The 23,038-nt window shown below is 52.8% G+C and overlaps 1 protein-coding gene and 1 long non-coding RNA gene across 16 annotated transcripts; one reads left to right on the top strand and one right to left on the bottom strand.

Annotated features, from left to right (window-relative positions):
• Positions 1-258: 258 nt before the first annotated feature.
• On the bottom strand, positions 259-19,243 carry LSR (lipolysis stimulated lipoprotein receptor). 15 transcript variants are annotated; one of them, XM_054546932.2, is made up of 10 exons: positions 18,737-19,169; positions 17,223-17,567; positions 9,165-9,284; positions 6,227-6,283; positions 5,543-5,689; positions 1,687-1,860; positions 1,487-1,546; positions 1,258-1,389; positions 488-1,116; positions 259-398 (listed from the first exon to the last, which is right to left on the bottom strand). In XM_054546932.2, exons 1-10 carry the CDS (start codon positions 18,843-18,845, stop codon positions 363-365), a joined length of 1,809 nt encoding a protein of 602 aa, XP_054402907.1. In that variant the 5' UTR covers positions 18,846-19,169; the 3' UTR covers positions 259-362. The 15 variants fall into 15 exon arrangements, with proteins under 15 accessions (XP_054402907.1, XP_054402906.1, XP_054402905.1 ...); XM_054546931.2 differs by having other exon boundaries at positions 259-1,116; positions 1,258-1,386; positions 18,737-19,177; XM_054546930.2 differs by having other exon boundaries at positions 259-1,116; positions 18,737-19,175.
• LOC129056856 (uncharacterized) lies at positions 1,859-4,436 on the top strand. The gene is made up of 2 exons (XR_008521442.1): positions 1,859-2,555; positions 3,616-4,436. It is a non-coding gene; the product is annotated as an uncharacterized LOC129056856 (long non-coding RNA).
• Positions 19,244-23,038: the final 3,795 nt, after the last annotated feature.

Here is a 23,038-nt window from a genome sequence, read left to right as displayed (position 1 = left end):
CTGCGGTGCGCGAAGGCGGAGGGCCGGGGCGCATGCGCATGCCTGGGCGGGGCCGGGGCGCGCACGCAGGCGGGCGGCGGCTGCGCGGGGCACGTTCTCCGGCCGGCGGCGCGGGCGCGGGCCGGGCCGGGCCAGGCTGGGTTTCTTCCTCCCGGCCCGGTACTCCGGCGCCCCCGGGCCGCGGCGCTTTACAGACACACACGGGAGAAGCCCCGGTCCCCCGCCCCGCGCGGCCGAACAAATGGTTCTTTCCAGAGCTTGTGATTATACGTTTTATTAGACTCGGGAGGGGTATGGCAGGGCTTCATAAGTGTTCCTTCAAATTAAAAAAAAAATACAAAAGCTACGTAGAAAACGTCAGATCAGACGACTAAACTTTCCCGACTCAGGGCCAAGTTCTGCAAGGGAGAAAGAAAAAAGGGTATGAACCGCGGGGACCGACTGGGGGCCCAGGGACGGTCTGGACACCAGGGAGGGCGGCCCTCACCTTCTTGAGCCTGCGCTCGCGCGACGCCTGCGAGTCGGTCTCCGAGTACGGGGGCGGCGCGGGCGGGTAGTAGGCCTCTTCCTCCTCCTCCTTGTGGGGTCTCCTCCTCTCCTCCGACCCCTTTTTCCTCACAGCCTCCTCCAGTAGCCGCCCATCGTAAAGGAGGTCCCCGGACCTGGAGCCGTGGTCCCGAGGGTCCCGGGTACGGTGGTGGTGGGACCTGGGGTCGGCAGGAGGGCGCTCCCGAGACCTGAAGTCGTCGTAGTGGGAGTCCCGGGAGCGTGGGAAGTCCCTCGAGTCGTCTTGGTCATAGAGGTCGTCCCGGCTGCGGCTCCGCGGGGGCATGTAGGCCCGGCCTCTCCTCCCACCACTACTCGTGGGAGACCTGCTCCCTGACTCGGCGGTGCTCGGCGGGGTGAGGTCGTCCAGGGCGTCCACGGAGCGGGCTCGGGGTCGCCTGGCCCGCCAGCCCCCGCCTGCCTGCTCCCTGGGGGGCTCCTGGTCCCATCCCCTGGGACTCCGGGGGGAGTGGCCACCCCACTCCTCATCCCGGATCGGGGTGAGGGCAGGGCCCCGGGAAGGCCGAGATCGCCAGTCGTCCTCGTGAAGGGAGGTGACTTCACTCATGGCTGCAGGGAAGGGGGGTGTCACTGACTGCTGGAGGAACCCCCCGGTCCAGGGTTTGCACCAAGAGTCCCTGGGGCAGGTATCAGGGAGACATGTTTCCCCCCCCACCTTAAAAGCCCTCAGACCCCAAGGTTCCTGCTCACCCCGCTCCACACGGCCATTGGGGGGGCCAGGTCGAGAAGGGTCGAAGTTGGCCAGCTCCTTCTCCATGTAGTACAGGACCCGCATGGAGTCGTCCTGCTGGCTGGCCTGAATCCTGTAGCCACTGCGGACTTCTAGGGACAGGGTGGTGGTGGTCGGTTTGGGAGGATGGATCCTGGCCCACCCCTCTCCCTTACAAGCGCATCCAACTTCGGGATGATGGATTCTCACCAGAGGCCACACTGCTGTCCGTGTCCCGAAGCAGGGGTACATAGGAGCCTTGGCCACCAGCTGGGGGAGAGTGGCTGTCAGTGGCTGCGCACCAGGAGCAGAGCCCCTCCTCGGCTCCCAAGACCCTCTTCCTTCCAGCCCCTCAGTGTCCAGATGCCCAGCACACCCCCACCAGCTGTTCCTGCTTCCCCCAGCCTCACCTGAGCTACTCCTGTCAACGTCTCCAGGGTACCCTCCAGGGTACCCGTTGTAGGCAGGGCCCATGGGAATCATAGCTGGTGGGGGCGGGGTCTTGGCGGGAGACAGGTGGGCATAGGTGCTGGGGGCATAAATGCTGGGAACACCTGAGGTGGCTGCTTTGCCGGCGGCATACACTGTGAGGACACAATCAACAGGAGAAGGCGGGTGGGGCAGGAGCCAGGCTGCCCCATACCCATTGGGTTCCGGAGGGACCTGGGCCTGGACCTCCTTCCCAAGTCGTCCTGTGCTGTAGAGCTTCCTTGGGCATCTGAGTCCCTGCTGGTCCTCATTCCATTTCTGCAGCATCCCTGAGGCTGGGGGACACCAGCTTCACAGAGACCCCACCCTACTTCCTTTGTGATTTTTCAGAGGGTGCACACAGGCAGCCCATGGCCCCAGGGTGGCAGAACAATGTTTCATTTAACAGCATGGTGATTCGCCAACATTTGCCAATCAAAAGGTTTTACCTAAGCTTGCAACTCCCCAGCTAACTTACTGGAAGAAGTGGCCACCCACGGTCTGTGTGTTTACAGGGCAACAAAGCTGCCCTTTATATAAAGCCCAGGTGCTGGATCCACCACTGTCCGCACAAGCCGAAATCAAGTATCCTCTTTGGCAGCCAAGCCCCTGCTCTAGAAAAAATGAGTCATCTGGGAGACGTGGGTCCTGCCCACCTGATCACCTTCCAGATCGAGATGCAGTGGCAGGAGCCTCAGGAGTTAACTTGCCTGCCCCCGCCAAGCAGCAAAGTGTCTCCTCTAGTGTTTCTAACTCATGGACTGCAACCATTTCCGCCCGCCCCGCCAGGCTCTAGGCTTGACAGTTCAAGGTAAGATCTTCCTCCTTTCCTTCCTCCCTAGGGCAAGAGGTTTGCAAAGTTCCTGGGCCCTAGGCAAGTGGCTTCCTCCCTGGGACCCCAACAGGAAAATGGAGGAGAGAGATGGGCCCAGAGAGGGTGCCTCACCTCTGATTTGGTTTGGAAGCAGAAGACTAAGTGCACAGCCTAGAGGAAGCCCCTTCATTAGCTCAGGCAGCCTGCAACTTTATCATCAGCAGTGGGACCTGCTGCCTCCTGACGGGTGGGCAGAGGCTGTGGCAGCAGCAGACATAACACGGCCTCTGCCAGGGAGTTAATGGGGCCCCGGGTTGGGGTAACAGGGACTCCGGATGGAGGAAATGTGGTGTTGGGACAGGGGAATGTGGCATTGGGACCAGCATTTAGTCCTGGCCCTAGCCCTGGACTTAGTGGGTTCACTGCAAACTTGGTTGCAACCCATCTGTGAGATGGACCTAACACTCACTCACTGAGCAAAAGCTGTCAGCTGAACACAACAAGAGGGAGGGGATGGGATGGCCTGCATAAGCCTCCAGGGAGCAGTGGAATTTTTTCAGGGAAGTGATCCTTTGAGGAACCAGGTTGCACACCACTCACTTCAATGACTATAAAATTAGCCAGCGACTTCCTTAATGCTCACAACAACCCATGAAGTCGGGACCTAACAGAAGGAAACAGGACTCAGAGAGGGAAGGCTGCTTCTCTGGGGTCACTCTGTGTGCACCAGGGCTCTGACTGGTGCCCTGGCCCTCAGTCACTACTGAGGCTGATAGTGGCAGTGCCCAGCAGCTGACAGACGTAGAATATTTTATATAGGTTGGGCCCCATGCTCAGTGGTGTGCACATGAGCTCACCAAATCCCTAGACGCACCCAGTGTGGTGAGCTCTGCCATAAGCCCCATTTTATAGGGGATGACACTGAGCCTTAGGGAGGGAAACTGCTCACTGGGCTTCTGAGCAGGAAGGTAAGCAGGCCTCAGCTCTCCACCTGCCCACGCTTGCAAGGATTGCCTGGTACTTCACTGTTCATGTATCTTGGACTATGTGCACACAGGCCGGTCTACCCAGACACCCTCCTGAAGGAAACCAAGGACTGGCAACAGCTGTGGTCCCCGAGGAGGGGAAACGGGACAGCAGCTAGAGGGATGCTGAAGTGTCCATCAGTGCCACTTAGTGTACACGCTGTGGCCTGGTGTCCCAAGGCTGATGGCTGTGATGACGTCTATCAGCTCCTCTGTGAAAGTGTCCCGTTGGGATATTCACAAACATTCACAGAAGAGAGGCAGGAGCAAGTCTGTTTCAATTGCACATGTCTGACTCCTCTCATAGAGTTAGGTCCCTCTCTCTCTGTCTTCTGTCTTCTCTTACCTTCCCCTGCTTGGTTTGCTTACTTCCGCTTTAGCTCTAGTCCCACATCCAGTCCCAGCTCTCCACAGTAGCCATGCTGGTGTGCTAGATATGACCCTAGACATAGTAGCTGGGTAAAATGTGCAGCATTCCTGTGGATATGTGTTTTCAAAAATTTGCTTAAATTTGGCCAGGCATGGTGGCTCACAGCTGTAATCCTAACACTTTGGGAGGCCAAAGTGGGGGTGCGGGGAGGGGGGGGTGCGGATTGCCTGAGGTCAGGAGTTCGAGACCAGCCTGGCCAACATGGCGAAACCCCATCTCTACTAAAAATACAAAAATTAAGTCAGGCGTGGTGGCGGGCGCCTATATCCCAGCTACTCGGGAGGCTGAGGCAGGAGAATAGCTTAAACCCGGGGGGCGGAGGTTGCAGTGAGCCGAGATCGTGCCACTTTACTCCAGCCTGGGCGACAGAGTGAAACTGTCTCCAAAAATAAATAAATAAATAAATAAATTGCTTAAGTTTAAGGCCAGGTGTGGTAGTTCATGCCTATAATTCCATCACTTTGGGAGCCTGAGGCAGGATCACTTGAGGTCAAGAGTTCAAAACCAGCCTGGGCAACATAACAAGACCCAGTCTCTACAAAAAAATTTTAAAAATTGGCCAGCATGGTGGCATATGCCTGTAATCCCAGCACTTTGGGGAGGCTGACTTGGGAGGATCACCTGAGGCCAGGAGTTTGAGATCAGGCTGGGCAACATACTGCAACCCCTGTCTCTACAAAAAACAAAAATCAAAAAATTAGCTCGGCATGGTGGTGTGTGCCTACAGTCCCAGCTGCTCCAGAGGCTGAGGCAGGACGACTGCTTGAACCCAGGAGTTCGAGGCTGCGGAGAGCTATGATCGCACTACTGCACTGCCTGGATGACAGAGTGAGACCCTTTCTCTAAAACAAAAAAAAATTTTTTTTGCTTAAATCATGTAGTGTTGTAAACCTTGTTTGGTTTCTTAACTTTTTCACTTAAGATTTTTTTTTTTTTTTTTGAGACAGAGTCTCACTCTGTCGCCCAGGCTGGAGTGCAGTGGCATGATCTCAGCTCACTGCAACCTCCACTTCCTGGGTTCAAGCGATTCTCATGCCTCAGTCTCCTGAGTAGCTGGGATTACAGGCGAACACCACCATGCCCAGCTAATTTTTGTATTTTTAGTAGAGAACAGGGTTTTACCATGTTGGCCAGGCTGATCTGGAACTCCTGACCTCAAGTGATCCACTTGTCTTGGCCTCCCAAAGTGCTGGGATTATAGGCATAATCACCGCGCCTAGCCAAGATTTGGTTTTTTTAGAGGGCTTTACTTTCATGTGAATAGTATCTTGTACTGTTGGACATTTTTACCATGTGTATGGATTATACTTACAAAAGAAAAGAACAACATAAATAAAAATAAACTAAAAGTTGGAGGAAGTAAATGACAATCTAAAGCAGCAGACCCTCCTCAGCCTACTTTCTCCCCACTGGCTAAATTCACATCCTCCAGACCAACGCCACTGTCCTGGGGGCAGGTGGATGGCCACCACCTTCCCTCGGATGCAGGATGTTGCCCAAACCAGGGTGGCCATGAGCGGGACACTTACGGGCCTCGGGGCAGCAGCACTTGTCTGGGCAGCAGGGGCACCTGACGTAGCAGCAGCAAGTGTGCGGGCAGCACTGGCACCAGCAGATGCCCAGGAGGAGGAAGATGAGGAAGGCAGCCAGGCACACCACAACCACGAAGAGCCAGTCTGCAGAAAGACAACAGGCCCTGAGCCCAGAGGCCTGGGAGGGAACAGGGCCAACGGCACAGCAGGGGCACATGGTGCAGAGCCAGCACTGAGGTCGGGGACGATTTGCAAAGCTCACCAAGGAACCTGCAGCCCTGGCTGGATTTTTTGTGCCAGAGGCTGGGCACAGCACACTCCCCATTCTACCATCACGGCCATTCCCCAATTACGGCCCTCCCCCAGGTGCAAAAACACAAGGCAGAGAACGAGGCAGCCCCCAGACCAAAGAGAGAGCCAGCTGCCCAGACGCCACACCCTCAAGAGCACCGCAGGTGCCAGTCACAGAGCCCCGGCCTGCACCCCAGGCTCTCCTCAGCCCAGCCTAGCCTAGGCCCAGCGCCAGGCCACTAGATGCCTCAGAGCCACAGTCAGGCCAGGTTAGTGAGGGGTCCACAGTGAGCAGGGTTTAGTGGGGAAGGGGATACTAACTAGAGTCAGAAGCAGTAGGTGATGTATGGGAGCTCCTGAGAAGCCCAACTCAGGATCCACCCCCCGTACCTTCCATGGGCCCCGCCTGAAAACCAGGTAAGAGCTCAGCCACCCCTGAGGTCCTCCCTGGAAGGACAAAAGAGAAACAGATTATGCTGGCCAGAGCCAGCCCAGGCTGTGCCGCCCCCGAAAGCCCAGCTCCAGACTGGCCAAGTGCAAGGTGTGCTCTGAAGTGGGAAGGGGCTGGAGGCTGAAGCCCTAGCACATAGCTCCTACCCTCCACCTGCCCACATGTGGGTGCTTATAGGTAAGAAACTCCCTTTGCATAATCCACCTGTGTCTCATGCCACGAGGGCTCCAATACAAATCCCAGGGGGTTCTGAGGGCTCTACCTCGGCTTGGGCACCCTGTTTTCCTCATTCATAGGTCTTAGCACTCCAAAGGGCTCCAACCACAGTGATAGGGATGTCCTGTTCCAGCAGGCACAGTGGCCTAGGGCCCATGAAATAGGATCTCAGCTCTGTTGCCCAGTCTGGAGTGCAGGGATGTGATCATGGCTCACTGCAGCTTCAACCTCCTGGGCTCAGGCGATCCTCCCACCTCAGCCTCCAGGGTAAGTAGCTAGGGCTACAGGCATGTGTCACCACACCTGGCTGAAATGGTTTAATTTTACTTTACAAATCTGAAAAAAAATTAACACTGAATATACAGGAATAAACTCTTTGTGACAACATAATCACAAATTTTTTTTAAAACAGGAAGGGACCCATGAAGGCAAAAATACCCACATATGAAAGTCATATGCAGTCCTGGTTCTGGGACCCACAAGGTCTCCATCTCTACTCATGCACTGTCACATTCACGCATCTCAGACCCGGTTCTTGTCTTCCCTCGAGTGCCCCTGGAGCTCTGAGCCCCACCAGCGTTGTGTCTGAGGGGCCTCCACAGGCCCAGCTCTGTACCCACGAAGCCCTCCCCAGAGCTCATGCACTTGGCGCTATAGGCCCTCGCAACAGGACAGAGGCATGTCAGTCACAGCTCTCAAAGCATGGTCCTGTCCGCAAGGCCAAAAGAAGAAATTTTAGACTAACACTAAGATGTTATTTGCCTTTTTCAGTTGTTCTCCCATGAATGTGCAGTGGGGTTTCCCAGGCTCCCTGATGCCATCATTGCCCTGATGCCTAACGGACTATATGCTTGTGTGTGTGTGTGTGTGTGTGTGTGTGTTTGTGTTTCTTGAGCCAGGGTCTCTGTCACTCATGCTAGAGTGCAGTAGCATAATCACGGCTCACTGCAGCCTTGACCTCCTGGGCGCAAGCGATACTCCTGCCTCAGCCTCCCAAGAAGCTGGGCTCACAGGTGCATGCCACCATGCCTGGTTAATTTTAAAATTTTTTGTAGAGTCGGGGTCTTGCCATGTTGCCCAGTCTTGCTTGTGTATCTTGGGCTTGAAAAATCTCCCCATTTTAAGGCCGGGCACAGTGGCTCACACCTGTAATCCCAGCACTTTGGAGGCCAAGGTGGGCGGATCACGAGGTCAGGAGATCGAGACCATCCTGGCTAACATGGTGAAACCCAGTCTCTACTAAAAATACAAAAAAAATTAGCCGGGCGTGGTGGCGGGCGCCTGTAGTCCCAGCTACTCAGGAGGCTGAGGCAGGAGAATGGCGTGAACCCAGGAGGCAAAGCTTGCAGTGAGCCGAGATCGAGCCACTGCACTCCAGCCTGGGCGACAGAGCGAGACTCCATCTCAAAAAAAAAAAAAAAAAAAAAAGGAAAATCTCCCCATTTTAATTCCTAATACGTTAAACAACAGATAGACATAAAACCCACAGAAACAAACAAAAGCTCTTGGAGACCCTCGATAATGTTTTAGAGTGTAAATAGACCTGGAGACTAATTTTGGGAACTGCTGATGCAAATGGTGCATTTTACCAAAGAACACGCAGAGGTTCCTGGGTCACTGGTGTACGTGTTCCATCCCCCACACATGAACTCTGTCTTGCGGCCCAAGTACCCCCCAGTCACGTGCTCATTCACACGTGAAGATGGCAGTGTACAGCCCAGTGGCATCACTCATGCAAAGCACATGTCATACAAGACTCCATGTGTTGGCTTACAGCAGGGCACCTGGCCGATGGCAACATCCCCCTAACACATGGAGGGAGGCCTCCCAGCCACATGGACACCCCGCCCTGCCCCTGGGTGTCTGGAATCAGCTTCGTTTCAGCTGCACTCAAACTTACACACTGTGTGTGCCATGCAGCACCATCCCAGCAGGGCACACGGCAAAACCGCTGTGCTTTGGCAAGGGACTCGGGTTAGATGAGGCCTTGGGGATGTAGCAAGAGGTGGGTCGATTTTGCACACCATCAACTGTCCTCATTCACTGCCCATGGACTCTGACCACGTCTGGATTTTTTTTTTTTTTTTTTTGGATGGAGTCTCACTCTGTCGCCCAGGCTGGAGTGCAGTGGCGTGATCTTGGCTCACTGCATCCTCTGCCTCCCAGGTTCAAGCAATCCTTATGCCTCAGCGTTCTGAGTAACTGGGATTACAGGCATGTGCACCACCACGCCTGGCTTTTATATTTTTTATAAAGACGGGATTTTGCCACGTTGGCCAGGCTAGTCTCGAACTCCTGGCCTCAAGTGATCCACCCGCCTCGGCCTCCCAAAGTGCTGGGATTACAGGCATGAACTACCGCACCCGGACCCCAAGTCTGGATTTTTTTAAAAATGAGACTTCGAAGAGGCAGAGTCTCCAATTGTCTCCACTCTTCTCTTAGTTTGGCTTGGATGACTGGAGGCACTGCGGGCCAGTCGTCCCTGCCTGGGGTGCAGGGCACGGGGGAGCCTAAGTGACTGGCAGAGCCTGGGGGAGAGCAGAGCAGGTGACAGAGCCCAGAGGGTAAGCTGGAGGGTAGAGGGCGGACACAGGGGAGGGCAGACAGAACAGAAGCGGACAAAAGGAAGGGCCATACCTCCCCCTTCCCTGGCCCACTCACCAAGGACAATGAGCTCTGCGTAGGCCTCGTTGTTCCCCTGGAGGTCCTGGGCTGAGACCACGGAGCAGTAATACACACCGCTGTCCCCCCACGCCGTCTGGTCAAAGGTGAGGTCAGCATCTGGGTCAGGATGAAAAGGCATGAGGGCACCTTAGAGGCTGGGGCACCTAACCCCAGGAGGGCCAGAGCCCCCTTCCCAGCACACCCAGGAGGGGGCAAGTGGTAGGCTGGGCAGGCTGCAGATGATCAAATTCATATGCAAAGATTCCTACCAAGGGCACGCGGCCTTTTACACCCCGTTCTAAACACCTGGGCTACTGCAAGAAGTCTGTGAGGCAGGGCCATTATCACTTCTGTTTTGTGGATGACATTTCGGGTCTGGAAAAGCTGCACAGCTCTTCAGTGTAGAGCAGTAATGGTGCCCTCAGAGCCTGAGGTTGGTTTTTTTTCTTTCTTTAGACATAGGGTCTCACTCTGTGGCCCTGGCTGGAGTGCAGTCGTGTAATTATAGCCCACTACAACTTCAACCTCCTGGACTCAAGCAATACTCCCACCTGAGTAGTTGGGACTACAGGTACTCCACCATGCCCAGCTTTTTTTTGTTGTTTGAATCGGAGTTTCGCTCTTGTTGCCCAGGCTGGCATGCAATGGGGCAAACTAATCTCGGCTCACTACAATCTCCGCCTCCCAGATTCAAGCGATTCTTCTGCCTCAGCCTCCCATGTAGCTGGGATTACAGGCACCTGCCACCACGCCTGGCTAATTTTTGCATTTTTAGTAGAGATGGAGTTTCGCCATGTTGACCAAGCTGGTTTTGAACTCCAGACCTCAGGTGATCCACCCCCGCCTCAGCCTCCCAAAGTGCTGGGATTACAGGCGTGAGCCACCGCGCCCAGCAGTCTGTGCTTCTCAACTACAGCCATCTCTGAACCACCTCTCAGAGCCAAAGTCAGAACCCCCCTGATGTAAACTGCCACCTACAGGGCCTAGTGTAGACCCCAGGGATGGGTGTGGAGATAAACAGGCCAGATTCTAGGTACCAGGAGATGCCCAGGCACCCATAAGGAGTGGGTGTGTCTATGTGGGGGAGAGAGAGAGACTAACCCTCCCAGTGCCTTGGTCCCTCCCCCTCCCCTTCCAACCCCACATTCCAGGTCAGGCCCAGGGCTTGGGGACGCTCTTGTCTGAAGCAGCTGCAGGCAAGGAGCCTGTTAACTCTACCATCCATCAAAGTGTTTTGGCACATCCTGTTTCCTCTCTGCTCCTCAGGCACTAATTAGTTAAATACCTTCAGCCTTCCACCAGGGTGGGACCGGGGCACCTACCAGGCAACTCTGCCTTAGGCCACTGGGGAGAGAAGTAGGCTACATTGGGCATCTCGGGCAGGAAACGCCCTCAGCTTCCCGGCCTCTTTCCTCCTAGCCTGACCTGCCTGCCACCTTCCCAAGGACGCGCTGCCCTCCTGCACGACAGCTCTGTGACGGCAGCAACCATGCGTGCTGCAGTCCACAGCACCTGGCACCCCCAGGAATGAAAGAACCCTTGCTTTCTTCACAAGGAAGGCCTCATGTCTACAGAAAAATCCTCCTTGCAACAGTGTCTGGCTACAGCATTCCAGACGCCTTCCCTAAGGTCCCATGGTCCCCAAGGCCCTTGGCACGACATGGTCTCTAGCTACCGTGCCAGCCTAACCCCTGCCATCGCCTTGGTTCTAGATTCGTACTGTCCCCCCGTGGGCTGGGCTTCTCCCACGGCTCCCCCACCCAACTGCTGAAGTCTTATCTCCCAGCTTAGGGGCCGACCATCCCTTGCCTGGTGAAAATGTGGGCTCTGTGAGGCAGAGCCCTGTCTGTCTCAGTCACTGCTGAGTCCCCAGTGCCTGACACAATACCTGGCCAGGAGCAGAAATGAACACCCTCTTGGCCGGACATGGTGGCTCACACCTGTAATCCCAACACTTTGGGAGGCTGAGGCGGGTGGATCACTTGAGGTCAGGAGTTCCAGACCAACATGGTAAAACCCCATCTCTACCAAAAATGTAAAAAATTAGCTAGGCATGGTGGCGCGCGCCTGTAGTCCCAGCTACTCGGGAGGCTGAGGCAGGAGAATCGCTTGAACCCAGGAGGCAGAGGTTGCAGCGAGCTGAGATTGCACCACTGCACTCTAGCCGGGGCAATAGAGTGAGACTCCATCTCAAAAAAAATAAAAAAGAAAAAAAAGGAAACAAACCCCCTCTCTCCTCATGCTACAGTCCCTTAGCTTTTGTCATCTGTCTCATCATTCTGGGCATATGGCTGGATTCAAAGACACATTTCATTCATTCATTCATTCATTCATCCTTCAACAATAATTACTGAGTGCCACCTATGTTTTAGGCAGTATTTGAGACACCTGGTATACCACAGCAACAGTTCTCAAACTGCAGCCTCTAGACCCTGGGGTTCCCCAAGACATTTTCAGGAGATCCTGAGGTCAAAGTTATTTTCCCAACAATACTAACTGTGGCGTTTTCCAGAGGCTACATGACATAGGATAGACATCACACAGACTGAAGCAGCTCTGAGAAGCCAGGCTCTTCTATCTAGCCAGGCTTCAGAGACTTGCAAAAAAAATAAAACCACGCCACCTTCTTATTCATAATGTTTTGTCTGGTTTCAGAAAATGATTATTTTTTTCATAAAAGGTATTTTATTTATGTTAATCTATAATGACTTTATTGTCATTTAAACTATTTTGTAAACTTTTCTCATTCTGCTACCTATGAAAACAAACTCTTTGAGCTCTTAATTTTTTTTTTTTGAGATGGAGTCTCGTTCTGTTGCCCAGGCTGGAGTACAGTGACACGATCTCAGCTCACTGCAGCCTCTGCCTCCTGGGTTCAAGCGATTCTCCTGCCTCAGCCTCTTGAGTAGCTGGGATTATAGGTGCCTGCCAACATGACTGGCTAATTTTTGTATTTTTAGTAGAGACAGGGTTTTCACTGTGTTGGCCAGGCAGGTCTGGAACTCCTGACCTCAAGTCGTCTGCCCGCCTGGGCCTCCCAAAGTGCTGGGATTCCAGGCATGAGCCACCTTGCTAGGCCTGAGCTCTTAATTAACCTCAAAATCAAGAATGTAAAGAGGCCTAAGCCCGGAACTTTTGAGTTATAAATCCTTGCCCTTGCCCTTGTAGAGTTCAGATTCTAACTAGGAAAGAAAGACAAATAAAAAATGTAACTATGTCACATAGCAGACAAAGATAAGCTGTATGGAGAAAATGAATCAGGGACAGCAGAGAGAGAGTGCCAGGCGTGGAGTGGGGGCTGTGTCATTTTAAACAAGGAGGCCAGGGAAAGCTTCCGGATATGGTGACCTTCAGAGCAGATGTGAAGGAGTTGAGGACACGACTTACCCTAATGATCAGGCATCTAAGCCACTGTTTTTTTGTTGTTGGTGGTGTTTTTTTTGAGACAGGATCTTGCTTTGTTGTTCAGGTTGATCTTGAACTCCTGGGCTCAAGTGATCCACCTGCCTCAGCCTCCCAAAGTGCTGGGATTACAGGCATGAGCCACCGCCCCTGGCCCCCACCGTTTATTGAGCTCTTACTATGTGCTGGGCCCCTCTGCGCACATTCTTTCATTGAATCCTCATAGAATTCCAAACTAGGTTCTCCTAAATCCTCCAGGTTTGCCACAACGCCCTCTTCGTCCATCGTTTTTCCACCTGTATCTTTTTTGAGAGGGCCTAGCTTTGTCACCCAGGCTGGAGTGCAGTGGTGCGATCATGGGTCACTGCAGCCTCGAACTCCTAGGCTCAAGCAATCTTCCCATCTCCAGAGTAGCTGGAATTACCAGGGTGCACCATCATGCCCCACTAATTTATTTTTTGTAGTGTCTGGGTCTCACTGTGTTGCCCAGGCTGGTCTCCCAGCTCCTGTCCTCAAGCAATCCTCCTGCCTCGGCCTCCTAAAGTGCTGGGATTCCAGGCATGAGCCACCAGTGTCTTCAAATCAGACCCTGACTATGCCTCTTCAACAATGGAGCTCAAGAGCTGGTCCCTGCTGTAAACAAAAGAGGTGGACGGAAACCGCCTGCCATGGCAAACAGATCATATAGGGCCAGGGGTTGAAATCTGGCATCTCGTAGGCTGAAGCTGGACCTCACTGTGTTTTGTTTGACCTGTCTGACGTTTTCAAAACCCACAAAAAACATAGTTTTCCGGCTTCTTTTGATCCATCCTAAGGCCTGGGCGCACCGTCTTCCTGCAGGGCGTACCCTGTTCCTGGTTTTGGGCTGGCCGTGATCTCACCCGGGCTGAGCACTGCTTTCATTGTTTTAGGTGAGGGGAGAAGATGCCAGGTCTCCAGTGGGAACAGCAGCCAGGCCTCCTCCACATCTCCAACCTCTGGTTCCTTCTTTATACACCACAAAGGTGACCTTCATGATTTCAGAGGTCCCATGGGCTCTCTGCTGCAGTGCAGCTGGAGGTGGGGGTATTTGGACCCCAAAGAGCCCGAGGAGGTGGAACAGGGCCTCGTGTCCAGGTGCTGGTCCATCACCCAAAGCATGGAAGGACAAAGGAGGGCACGAGCCACCTGACCGGAGGGACGCCTGGAGTGGACAGCCTTCTAGTTCACCCAGGACTATTTTCACTTTTGAAACCAGGATAGGCCAGGCATGGTGGCTCACATCTGTAATCCCAGAACTTTGGGAGGCCAAGGCAGGCAGATCACCTGAGGTCAGGAGTTTGAGACCAGCCTGGCCAACATGGTGAAATCCCATCTCTACCAAAAAGATACAAAAATTAGCCAGGTGTGGTGGTGTGCACCTGTAATCCCAGCTACTCAGGAGGCTGAGGCGGGAGAATCGCTTGAACCTGGGAGGCAGAGGTTGCAGTGAGCTGAGATTGCACCACTGCACTCCAGCCTGGGCGACAGAAAAAAAAAAAACAAAAAACAGAAAAACCCCAGTACAGTGGGTCACCCTAGAAACACCACGGGGAGTCCACTTTTCCCCATCCTCAAAGCTGAAACAGAGGAAGCTCCTACGGCTAATGGGGTTTCCTGAAAGGACACACACACAATGGATGTTTACACTCAGGGCCTTGATCAAACACAGGCCCAGGTGGGGGTGGTTTGAAAGACCCAGGCCTGTGAGGCCCCTGGAGCATGTGGGGCCCCTTCCCCCAGACAGAGCTTGGGGGGTCATCCTGGACTTTTGTGCCCAGCAGAGGAAGTGCCCTCAGTATTTGGCTTGTCCTGGCAGGAGCTTAGCAGTCATGCCTGGTCCAGGCAGGCACAATCCTTGGGTTAGAGAGGAGGGGGCCTAAGAAGCCCTGTGACCTCAATAACAGTAGGATGCTCATTGCTGAGCTGCCCACAGAAATTCAGGGCAAGCAAGCCTGGTGCCTCCTCTGAAACAGGACTGACATAGGCTCAGCCCCTGGAACCCTGCTTCCCATTGATCCTCTAGCAGGATGTGCTCCAGTCCCTGGCTGGGGATGCTCCCTTCCCCCCTCTGCCCCATGCCCAGCTTTAAATTGTTGTTTAAGACAGTGAACACACACTAAGACATGAGGTAGGTGAGCCTTCATCCCTGGCACCCTGCCCCTCCCCTTCCTCTCTGCCTTCTAGGTTCTGTAGGGCCCAGGCCCAGGCCCTCCTCAAATCATATTCACAGCCCAAGTCATTTCATGTAGCACATCACCCAGTGCTATTTTCTTTTCTTTTTTTTTGAGACAGAGTCTCACTGTTTCCCAGGCTGGAGTGCAGTGGTGCAATCTGGCTCACCGCAACCTTCGCCTCCCAGGTTCAAGCGATTCTCCTGCCTCAGCCTCCCAAGTAGCTGGGATTACAGGTGCCCACCACCATACCCGGCTAATTTTTGTATTTTTAGTAGAGATGGGATTTCACCATGTTGGCCAGGCTGGTCTTGATCTCCTGACCTCAGGTGATCCACCCACCTCGGCCTCCCAAAATGCTGGGATTACAGATGTGAGCCACCGCGCCCAGCCTATTTTCTTTTCATTTCAAGACAGGGTCTCACTCTGTCACCCAGGCTGGAATGCAGTGGCATGATCATGACTCACTGAAGCCTTGACCTCTCAGGCCCAAGCAATCCTCCCACCTCAGCCTCCTGAGCAGCTGGGACCACAGGCACATGCCACCATGCCCAGCTAATTTTTAAAATTTTTGCAGACATGGGGTCTCATTTTGTTGTCCAGGCTGGTCTCAAACTCCTAGGCTCAAGTGATCCTCCTGCCTTGGCCTCCCAAAGTGCTGAAATATATAGGCATGAGCCAACGCACCCAGCCTGGTGTTATTTTCTTTGCAGCACTTAGTACTCTCTGACATTCTTATACCTTGAGATGGAGTCTTTTTTTTTTTGAGACAGAGTCTCACTCTGTCACCCAGGCTGGAGTACAGTGGTGCGATCTTGGCTCACTGCAACCTCTGCCTCCTGGGTTCAAGCGATTCTCATACCTCAGCCTCCTGAGTAGCTGGGATTACAGGCATGTGCCACCATGCCTGGCTAATCTTTGCATTTTTAGTAGAGATGGGGTTTCACCATGTTGGCCAGGCTGGTCTGGAACTCCTGACCTCAGGTGATCCACCCACCTTGGCCTCCCAAAGTGCTGAGATTACAGACGTGAGCCACCGTGCCCAGACTTTGAAATTCTCATACTCTTTCTTTATCTGCTTATTTACTGCCAGTCTCACTCCACCAGAATGTCATCTCCTTGAGGACAGAAACTTCAGCCATCCCAATCACCTCTATCCCCAGCACCAACGACACATAGTAGATGCTTGATAAATACCAAATGAATGAATGAATGACTGCCCGTTACTTAGTCCCAACAGGCACATCCTATCAGGAGGCAGCATTACAGTTAAGAACAAGCATTCTCAGGGCTGCCTGGGTTCAAACCCCAGCTCCAGACTTTGACTGCCTATGTGCCCATTTGAACAAGTTAACCTCTCTGTGCCTCAGCTGTCAGGAGGGTAGAGGAGAGGACTCAATGGGAGAATATGTGTGCAGTTCCTGGCATGTCACAGGCTTTCTCCATTAAGATCTCTTGCCCCTGCAGTTCACTCCTGCCACCTCCTCTGTGAGTCCTCTGCGGACTACCCTAGGCAAGCAAAGGGATTAGGAGCTTGGCCACTAGACCCAAAGTGGCTGAGTTAGAATCCCAGCCCCGTTACCAGCTATGTGACACTAGGCAAGTCACTTTCTCTCTCTGGGCCTCTGTAAGATGACAATAATAGAATCTATTCAATTACTGTGTGCTCTGAGTTAATCCTTGGGAACCTGGATGAGAGCTTAGCACACAGTAGACCCTTAATAAGTTGTTACTCAGATAAATTTTACTTCTTACTGCTCGTGTTATTAATATGATTATAGAACAAACCCTGGCCTCTTCTCTCCGTTATCCAGTTTTCTTTATCTTCAAGCACTTGAGAGTGTGTGTTGTGTTTGTCTCTCTCACTGCAATGTGGGCTCCACGAGGGAAGTGGTTTGATGATTTTGTTAACAGCTGTATTCCCAGGGCCCAGAACAGCACCTGGTATATGACAGGTACTCAAAAAATCTTCGTTATTAAATTAAGGAATGGAAGGATTAGCAGAAGGAAGAATAGTAGAATAGAATCGCTCCCTTTAGGCTGGGTATGGTGTCTCTCAGCACTTTGCGAGGCCAAGGCGGGCAGATCATTTGAGGTCAGGAGTTTGAGACCAGCCTGGCCAACACGGTGAAACCCCATCTCTACTAAAAATACAAAAATTAGCCGGGCGTGGTGGCACGCACCTGGAGTCCCAGCTACTCGGGAGGCTGAGGCAGGAGAATTGCTTGAACCTGGGAGGTGGAGGTTGCAGTGAGCTGAGATCGCACCACTGCACTCCAGCCTGGAGTCCACAGCAAGACTCCATCTCAAAAAAAAAAAAAAAAAGAATTGCTCCCTTCATTGGTCCTTTCAGACACTGGCACTCAAGAGCTTTCAGATGGGGACTCCAGGTCCCGCACAAGGACGCCAGCCCCACCACCCGGGCAAGCCCAGCCTCATCCCCCTGCCCCGCCCAACATACTTCCGGTGATGGTAATCCTCCGGCCCTGGTAGTAATCTCCCAGGGTCACAGCGTTGCCCTGCTTGGTGGCCACGACCCTGACGGTGCGCACGCTGTCCTGGCACTCGACGTAGGGGTTGTAGCCTGGGTTCCCGGCTGCCAGCTGGGCATTGAGCTGGTTGTCAACGCTGGCGGGGGAGAAGGCATCGGCGATGCGGTCCCGGCAGAAAGACTTGTACTTCCAGATGACGATGGGTTGCGTGGGGGTCGAGGTCATCTGGTAGGTACAGGGCAGGGTCACAGGCTGGAAGAGGATCACCACGTGGTAGGGGTTGGACACGGTCACCTGGATGGCCCTGGCAGGAGCTGAGGGCAAGAGGAGAGACAGCAAGGGTTGCTGTGAGCTCAGGGAGGTGCTTCAACAGGAACGCCACCTGTCACCAGCTTGACACTTGCAAGTGTGTGGTTTACAGAGTGCCTGGCACACATTGGTCCTTAATCGCCAGGACCAGTGAGGTAGCCACGATAATCATGCCCATTTTATAGACCCGTGGGGCTGAAGTGGCAGGTGCACAGTGACATGGCCAGTTTCCTTGGACTCGCCCACCATCCCTCTTCCCAGCCTGTGGCCTCTGAACCACACCAGTCCCCTCTTCCCTTTGCCATTCACTCACAGCAAGGGGCCTCTGTGTGGCCTGGGCAGGCAAGCCCAAATGGCCATGTTGATGCCCCCAGCGCCCAAGGCCCCACTTCAAAACCGACTACCAAGGATTCCAGGTTACCCGGGGTCTTTTGAATTTGGAGGGAAACCATGGCGTTGTTTGCCTGAACTGCTTTGCCAGGGAGGGACTAAAGCCCCCACCACATCTCCATCAGCCTCCCACCACCTCACCCTACTCTAAAGTCATTTCAAATGACTGAACCAAAAGTGTATGCTGAAAGACCTCATCACCACCCAAACATCCCATCCAGGTGAAAGCCTGCCAGCAGAAGTCGGTTTCAAGTCCGTAAGTCCATCCTACCAGACTCTTACGCACGTATAATCCGGAGCCCGCGGGAGGTGGGTGGGGTGCGGGGGATGGGGAGTCTAGGGAGGCCTAGGCATTGTTCCTTCGTCTCTGTCCCTCTAGGAAGCGTCTGATCCAGCCCTCCCGTGCCCTCTCCCCGTTACTCCAACACTTAGAAATCCCCGGGTGCGCCCAAGCCCCATCCCGGCTTTTCTTTTCCCAGTGATCTGGCGGTCTTCCACTCCCTCCCCACAAAGAGTTCCATTCTCCCTGCCGCTCCGGGTCTCACCGTCCAGGGAGTTTCACTTCCTGCTATCTTCCAGATAAGGGCGGAGGGAGCGCTCCCCGGCATGGATGGGGAATTCCTCTCACTCCGGCGCGCAAGAGATCGCCCAAGACCCAGGGGATCGGAAGGTCCCAGCCTCTGCGACCCCCCGCTTCCCGCGCCCTCGCCGCCTCCAACTCCATCCATCCCCCTCTACAGTGCCCTCCGCCGTTCCGCAGCGTCAGAGGCCCCGTGCCTCGTACCTGTGCACCAGGTGCTAAGTAGGAGCCACACGAAGACGACCGCGTCCCGGCCTGGGGCGGCCGGGTGGGAGCCCAGCCCTCTGGAAAGCCCGCCGGCCAACAGCGCCATCGCGGCCGTCTGGGCGCGTCCGGCCCGCGCGTCCCCTCCAAAGTACCTCAGGGGGCGCGGCGCGCACCAAGGCCAGGAGGGGTGCACGCTCCTCCCCTTCCCACTTCCGTTCCTTGTCCCTACTCCAAGTCCATCCTGCTGCGTTCTGGAAGTTTTAATGAAAGTAAACGACGTGGATAAAGGGCATGCTTTCAGATATGGGGGAGAAAGGTGCTTGACCCGCCGCGGTCCTCGGAGCCACACTCCACCCGCTGCGCAATCGGGTGAATGGTTCGGCCCAGGTACACAAGGGTGGGAGCCGAGGGCTGGGCTTAGGGGGTGAGCGGCGGGGAGGGGTTCCTCTGCCTCCCTCCCCGGAAGTGGGCTGACCCAGGTGCGCGCCGGCCCCCAGGGCCCGAACCAAGTGACTGGCCCGCTGGGAGGGCGTCTGCGGACCACAGGCCCCTTCGGGCCCCCATCTGCTCCGGCCAAACCAAGCGCACCGAGATCCACGCAACCGAGACCCACTTGGAGCGATTCACCTGTTGAGATAGGGCGGGTCCCGCCGCGCACCTGTTCCCTCCCTGCCCACACCCCTCTCTCCGGCTGGTGATGGACCCGCCTAGGTGCGCCCTGCCGGGAGGAGCGAGTCTAAGCAAAGTCCTGGCTGGGAGAGGCTTGTCGGTGGCGCCTGACTTCTCCACATCCACTGGGGTTCCTCCGGACCAGGTGGAGGGGGGCACTTCGGGCCTCCTGTGTCTCCCAGTTAGATGACCTGAGGAACCCTCTGAAGTCCCCGGAAGGGAAGCTCTGCCCCCTCAGGGATGCCCAAGGGGATTCAGGCCCAGGAAAAGTTGGAATTCCACTTCGGAAGTTTTCGCCACCTCCCCCACCCGTTCCCAACTTGTGATTCGGCCCCTGGGCATCCCTAGCCCCAGGTCAGCCCTCCGGAAATTCTGGCTCTTAAAGGGGCCGAGCGAAGGCGCGGGGCCTGGGACCGGTTTCCGCTTAGGAATTCCCGGGACGAGCCACCTGCGACCGAGGGAGGGGGCGCGGCGCGGCGATCAGCCTGCGCAGCGCTGGGCGCGACTCTGCTGTCTCCAGGTGGCGGCGAGGGGAAGCGCATCCTGGGGGAACCCTGGGCGCTTCCTCGCGTTAGACTCCCCCAGGTTGCCAACTGGCCACTGGCTGGTTTCGGTACCCAGGCGTGCTTTGTTCTACTGGCCCTGTTAAAACTCAAGCCAGATCACGTCCACCTGCTCACAACCCTCTTGTGGCTCCTCCTCACTCTCAGCAGAAACTGACCTTCCCTCTGTTATCTCACCTCCTCCCACTCACTCTGGCTTACTCAGCTTCAGACACCCTGGCCTCCTCGCTGTTTCCAAATATACTTCTCACAGTCCTCAGAGCCATCGCCCGTGCTACTCTCTCTGCCAGAACACCCTTCCCGCAGATGTCCACATGATCGTCCTCCTCCTGTAGGACACCATTGCAGTGACACCTTCTCTGGCCACTTTTTATAAAATTTCAACCCGTTCACGTCCCTTCATCGTTTAAAAAAATGTTTTTATGATAAAATATGCAAACTATAATATTTATCGTTTTAACCATTTTAAGTGTAAAATTCAGTGGCATTAAGTACATTCACAATGTCGTGTACTAATCACTACTCTTTATCCCCGAAACTGTTTCATCATCATAAACTCTGTGCCCATTAAACAGTAACTCCCCATTCCCTGCTACCTGTGCCCCTAGTAATTTCTATTCTACTTTGCTTACCAAATTGCCCATTCTAGGTGCCTCATATAAGTGGAATTGTCTAACATTTGTCCTGTGTCTAGTTTATTTCACAAAGAATAATGTTTTCAAGGTCCATCCATGTTGTAGTATGTCAAAGTCATGTAGCATGCAGTAAGATCAAAATTTCTTTTTACAGCGGACTAGTGTACCTTTGTATGTATATGCTACGTTTTATTTATCCATTCATTTGTGGATGGACCTAGGTTGTTTCTGCCTTTTGACTATTGTAAATAATAAAGCTGTGAACACTGGTGTACAAATATCTGCTTTCATTTCTTTTGAATATATGCCTAGGAATGGAATTGCTGGGTGACTTGGTAGTTCTATTTTTAACCTTTTGAGGAACTGCCAAACTGTTTTCCCCAATGACTGCACTATTTTACATTCCCACCAGCAATGCATGGAGGATTCCAATTTCTCCACATCCCCACCAAAACTTATTATCCATTTTCTTGATTATAGCCATCCTGGTTAGTGTGAAGTGGCATCTCTTTGTGGTTGTAATCTGCATTTTCCCAATGACTAATGATGTTGAGCATATTCACGAATTTATTGTCCATTAGTATATCTTCTTTGGAGAAGTGTCTATTCAAGTACTTTGCCCATTTTTGAATTGGGTTGTTTGTTTTTTTGTTGTCAAGTTGTAGGAGTTCTATATATATTTTGAATATTAATCCCTTGTTAGATATATGATCTGCAAATATTTTCTTTCATTCTCCAGGTTTTTTCACTTTCTTGATAGTGTCCTTTGGTGAACAAAAGTTCTTAATTTGATGAAGTTCAATTTACCTACTATTTTTTGTTCCTTGTACTTTTGGTATCCTATTTATGCAGTTGTTGCCAAGTCCAATGTGATGAAGATTTTCAACAATATTTTCTTCCAAGAGTTTTATAGTTTTAACTCTTAAATTGAGTCTTTGAGCCATTTTATTTTATTTCATTTTATTTTTTGAGACGGAGTCTCACTTTGTCGCCCAGGTTGGAGTGCGGTGGTGTGATCACCGCCTACTGCAACCTCCACCTGCCGGGTTCAACCGATTCTCATGTCTCAGCCTCCCAAGTATCTGGGATTACAGGTGCGTGCCACCACACCGGGTTAATTTTTGTATTTTTAGAAGAGATGGGGTTTCACCACGTTGGCCAGGCTGGTCTTGAATTCCTGACCTCGAGTGATCTACCCGCCTTGGCTTCCCAAAGTGCTGGGATTACAGGTATGAGCCACTGCACCTGGCCTGAGCCATTTTAATTTTAGTATGTGGTAGAAGGGTCCAGCTTCATTTTTTTGCATATGGATATTCAGTTTTCCCTCTACCATTTGTTGAAAACACTGTCCTTTTCCCATTAAGTGGTCTTGGCTTCCTTGTCAAAAATCAATTAATCGTATATGTGAGGGTTTGTTTCTGGGTTCTGTATTCTATTTCATTGATCTATACACCTATCCTTATGCAAGTACCATATGTTTTAATTACTGTAGCTTTGTAGTAAGTTCACAGTTGGGAAGTGTGAGTCCTCTCACTTTATTCTTCTCTTTCAGTATTGTTTTGGTTATGGGGTGCCCCTTAAAACTCCATATGAATTTGAGGATCTGCTTCCATTTCTTTGGGAAAAGATGTTGGAATTTTGATCAGCATTGTGTTGAATCTGTAGATTGTTTGGGTAGTAATGACATTTTTAATGTTAAGTCTTCCTATCCATGAACACATCTTGCCATTTATTTAGATACTTGTTAATTTATTTTATCAATCTTTTTTTTCTTTTTTTTTGAGACGGAGTCTTGCTCTGTCACCCAGGCTGGAGTGCAGTGGCCCAATCTCAGCTCACCGCAAACTCCGCCTCCTGGGTTCACGCCATTCTCCTGCCTCAGCCTCCCGAGTAGCTGGGACTACAGGCGCCCGCCACCATGCCCGGCTAATTTTTTTGTATTTTTAATAGAGATGGGGTTTCACTGTGTTAGCCAGGATGGTCTCGATCTCCTGACCTCGTGATCCGCCCGCCTCGGCCTCCCAAAGTGCTGGGATTACAGGCGTGAGCCACCGTGCCAGGCCTTATTTTAGCAATCTTTTGTCATTTTCAGTGTACAAGTTTTTCCCCTACTTGGTTAGATTTATTCCTAAGTATTTAGTTGTTTTAGATGCTGTTGTAAATGAAATTGTTTTCTCAATTTCCTCTTCGGATTGTTCAGTGCTGGTGCATAGAAACATGACTGATTTTTTGGTGTTGATCTTGTGCCCTGCAATTTGTTTATTAACTGTAGTAGGTGTCTTGTGAATTCTTTTGGATTTTCTATACATAGATCATGTCATCTGTGAATAGAGATAGTTTTACTCCTTTCTTTCCAATCTGGATGGCTTTTATTTCCTTTTTCTGTCTGATAGCTCTGGGTGGAACTTCCAATACGGTGTTCAATAGCCATG

Source organism: Pongo abelii, chromosome 20 (genome assembly GCF_028885655.2).
Source record: "Pongo abelii isolate AG06213 chromosome 20, NHGRI_mPonAbe1-v2.0_pri, whole genome shotgun sequence".
Taxonomy (NCBI): domain Eukaryota; kingdom Metazoa; phylum Chordata; class Mammalia; order Primates; family Hominidae; genus Pongo; species Pongo abelii.
The sequence above is the reverse complement of the archived record's forward strand: the minus strand, read 5'-3'. Positions and strand labels throughout refer to the sequence as shown.

Excerpts from the sequence above, each read along its gene's own strand:
- LSR (XM_054546921.2), bottom strand. The coding sequence starts at position 18,845 with ATGGCGCTGTTGGCCGGCGGGCTTTCCAGAGGGCTGGGCTCCCACCCG. Across the intron at positions 6,284-9,164 it reads CGCAGAGCTCATTGTCCTTG|GGAGGACCTCAGGGGTGGCT; the intron begins GTGAGTGGGCCA and ends TTGTCCTTCCAG. Across the intron at positions 1,861-5,542 it reads GTGCTGCTGCCCCGAGGCCC|TGTATGCCGCCGGCAAAGCA; the intron begins GTAAGTGTCCCG and ends GTGTCCTCACAG.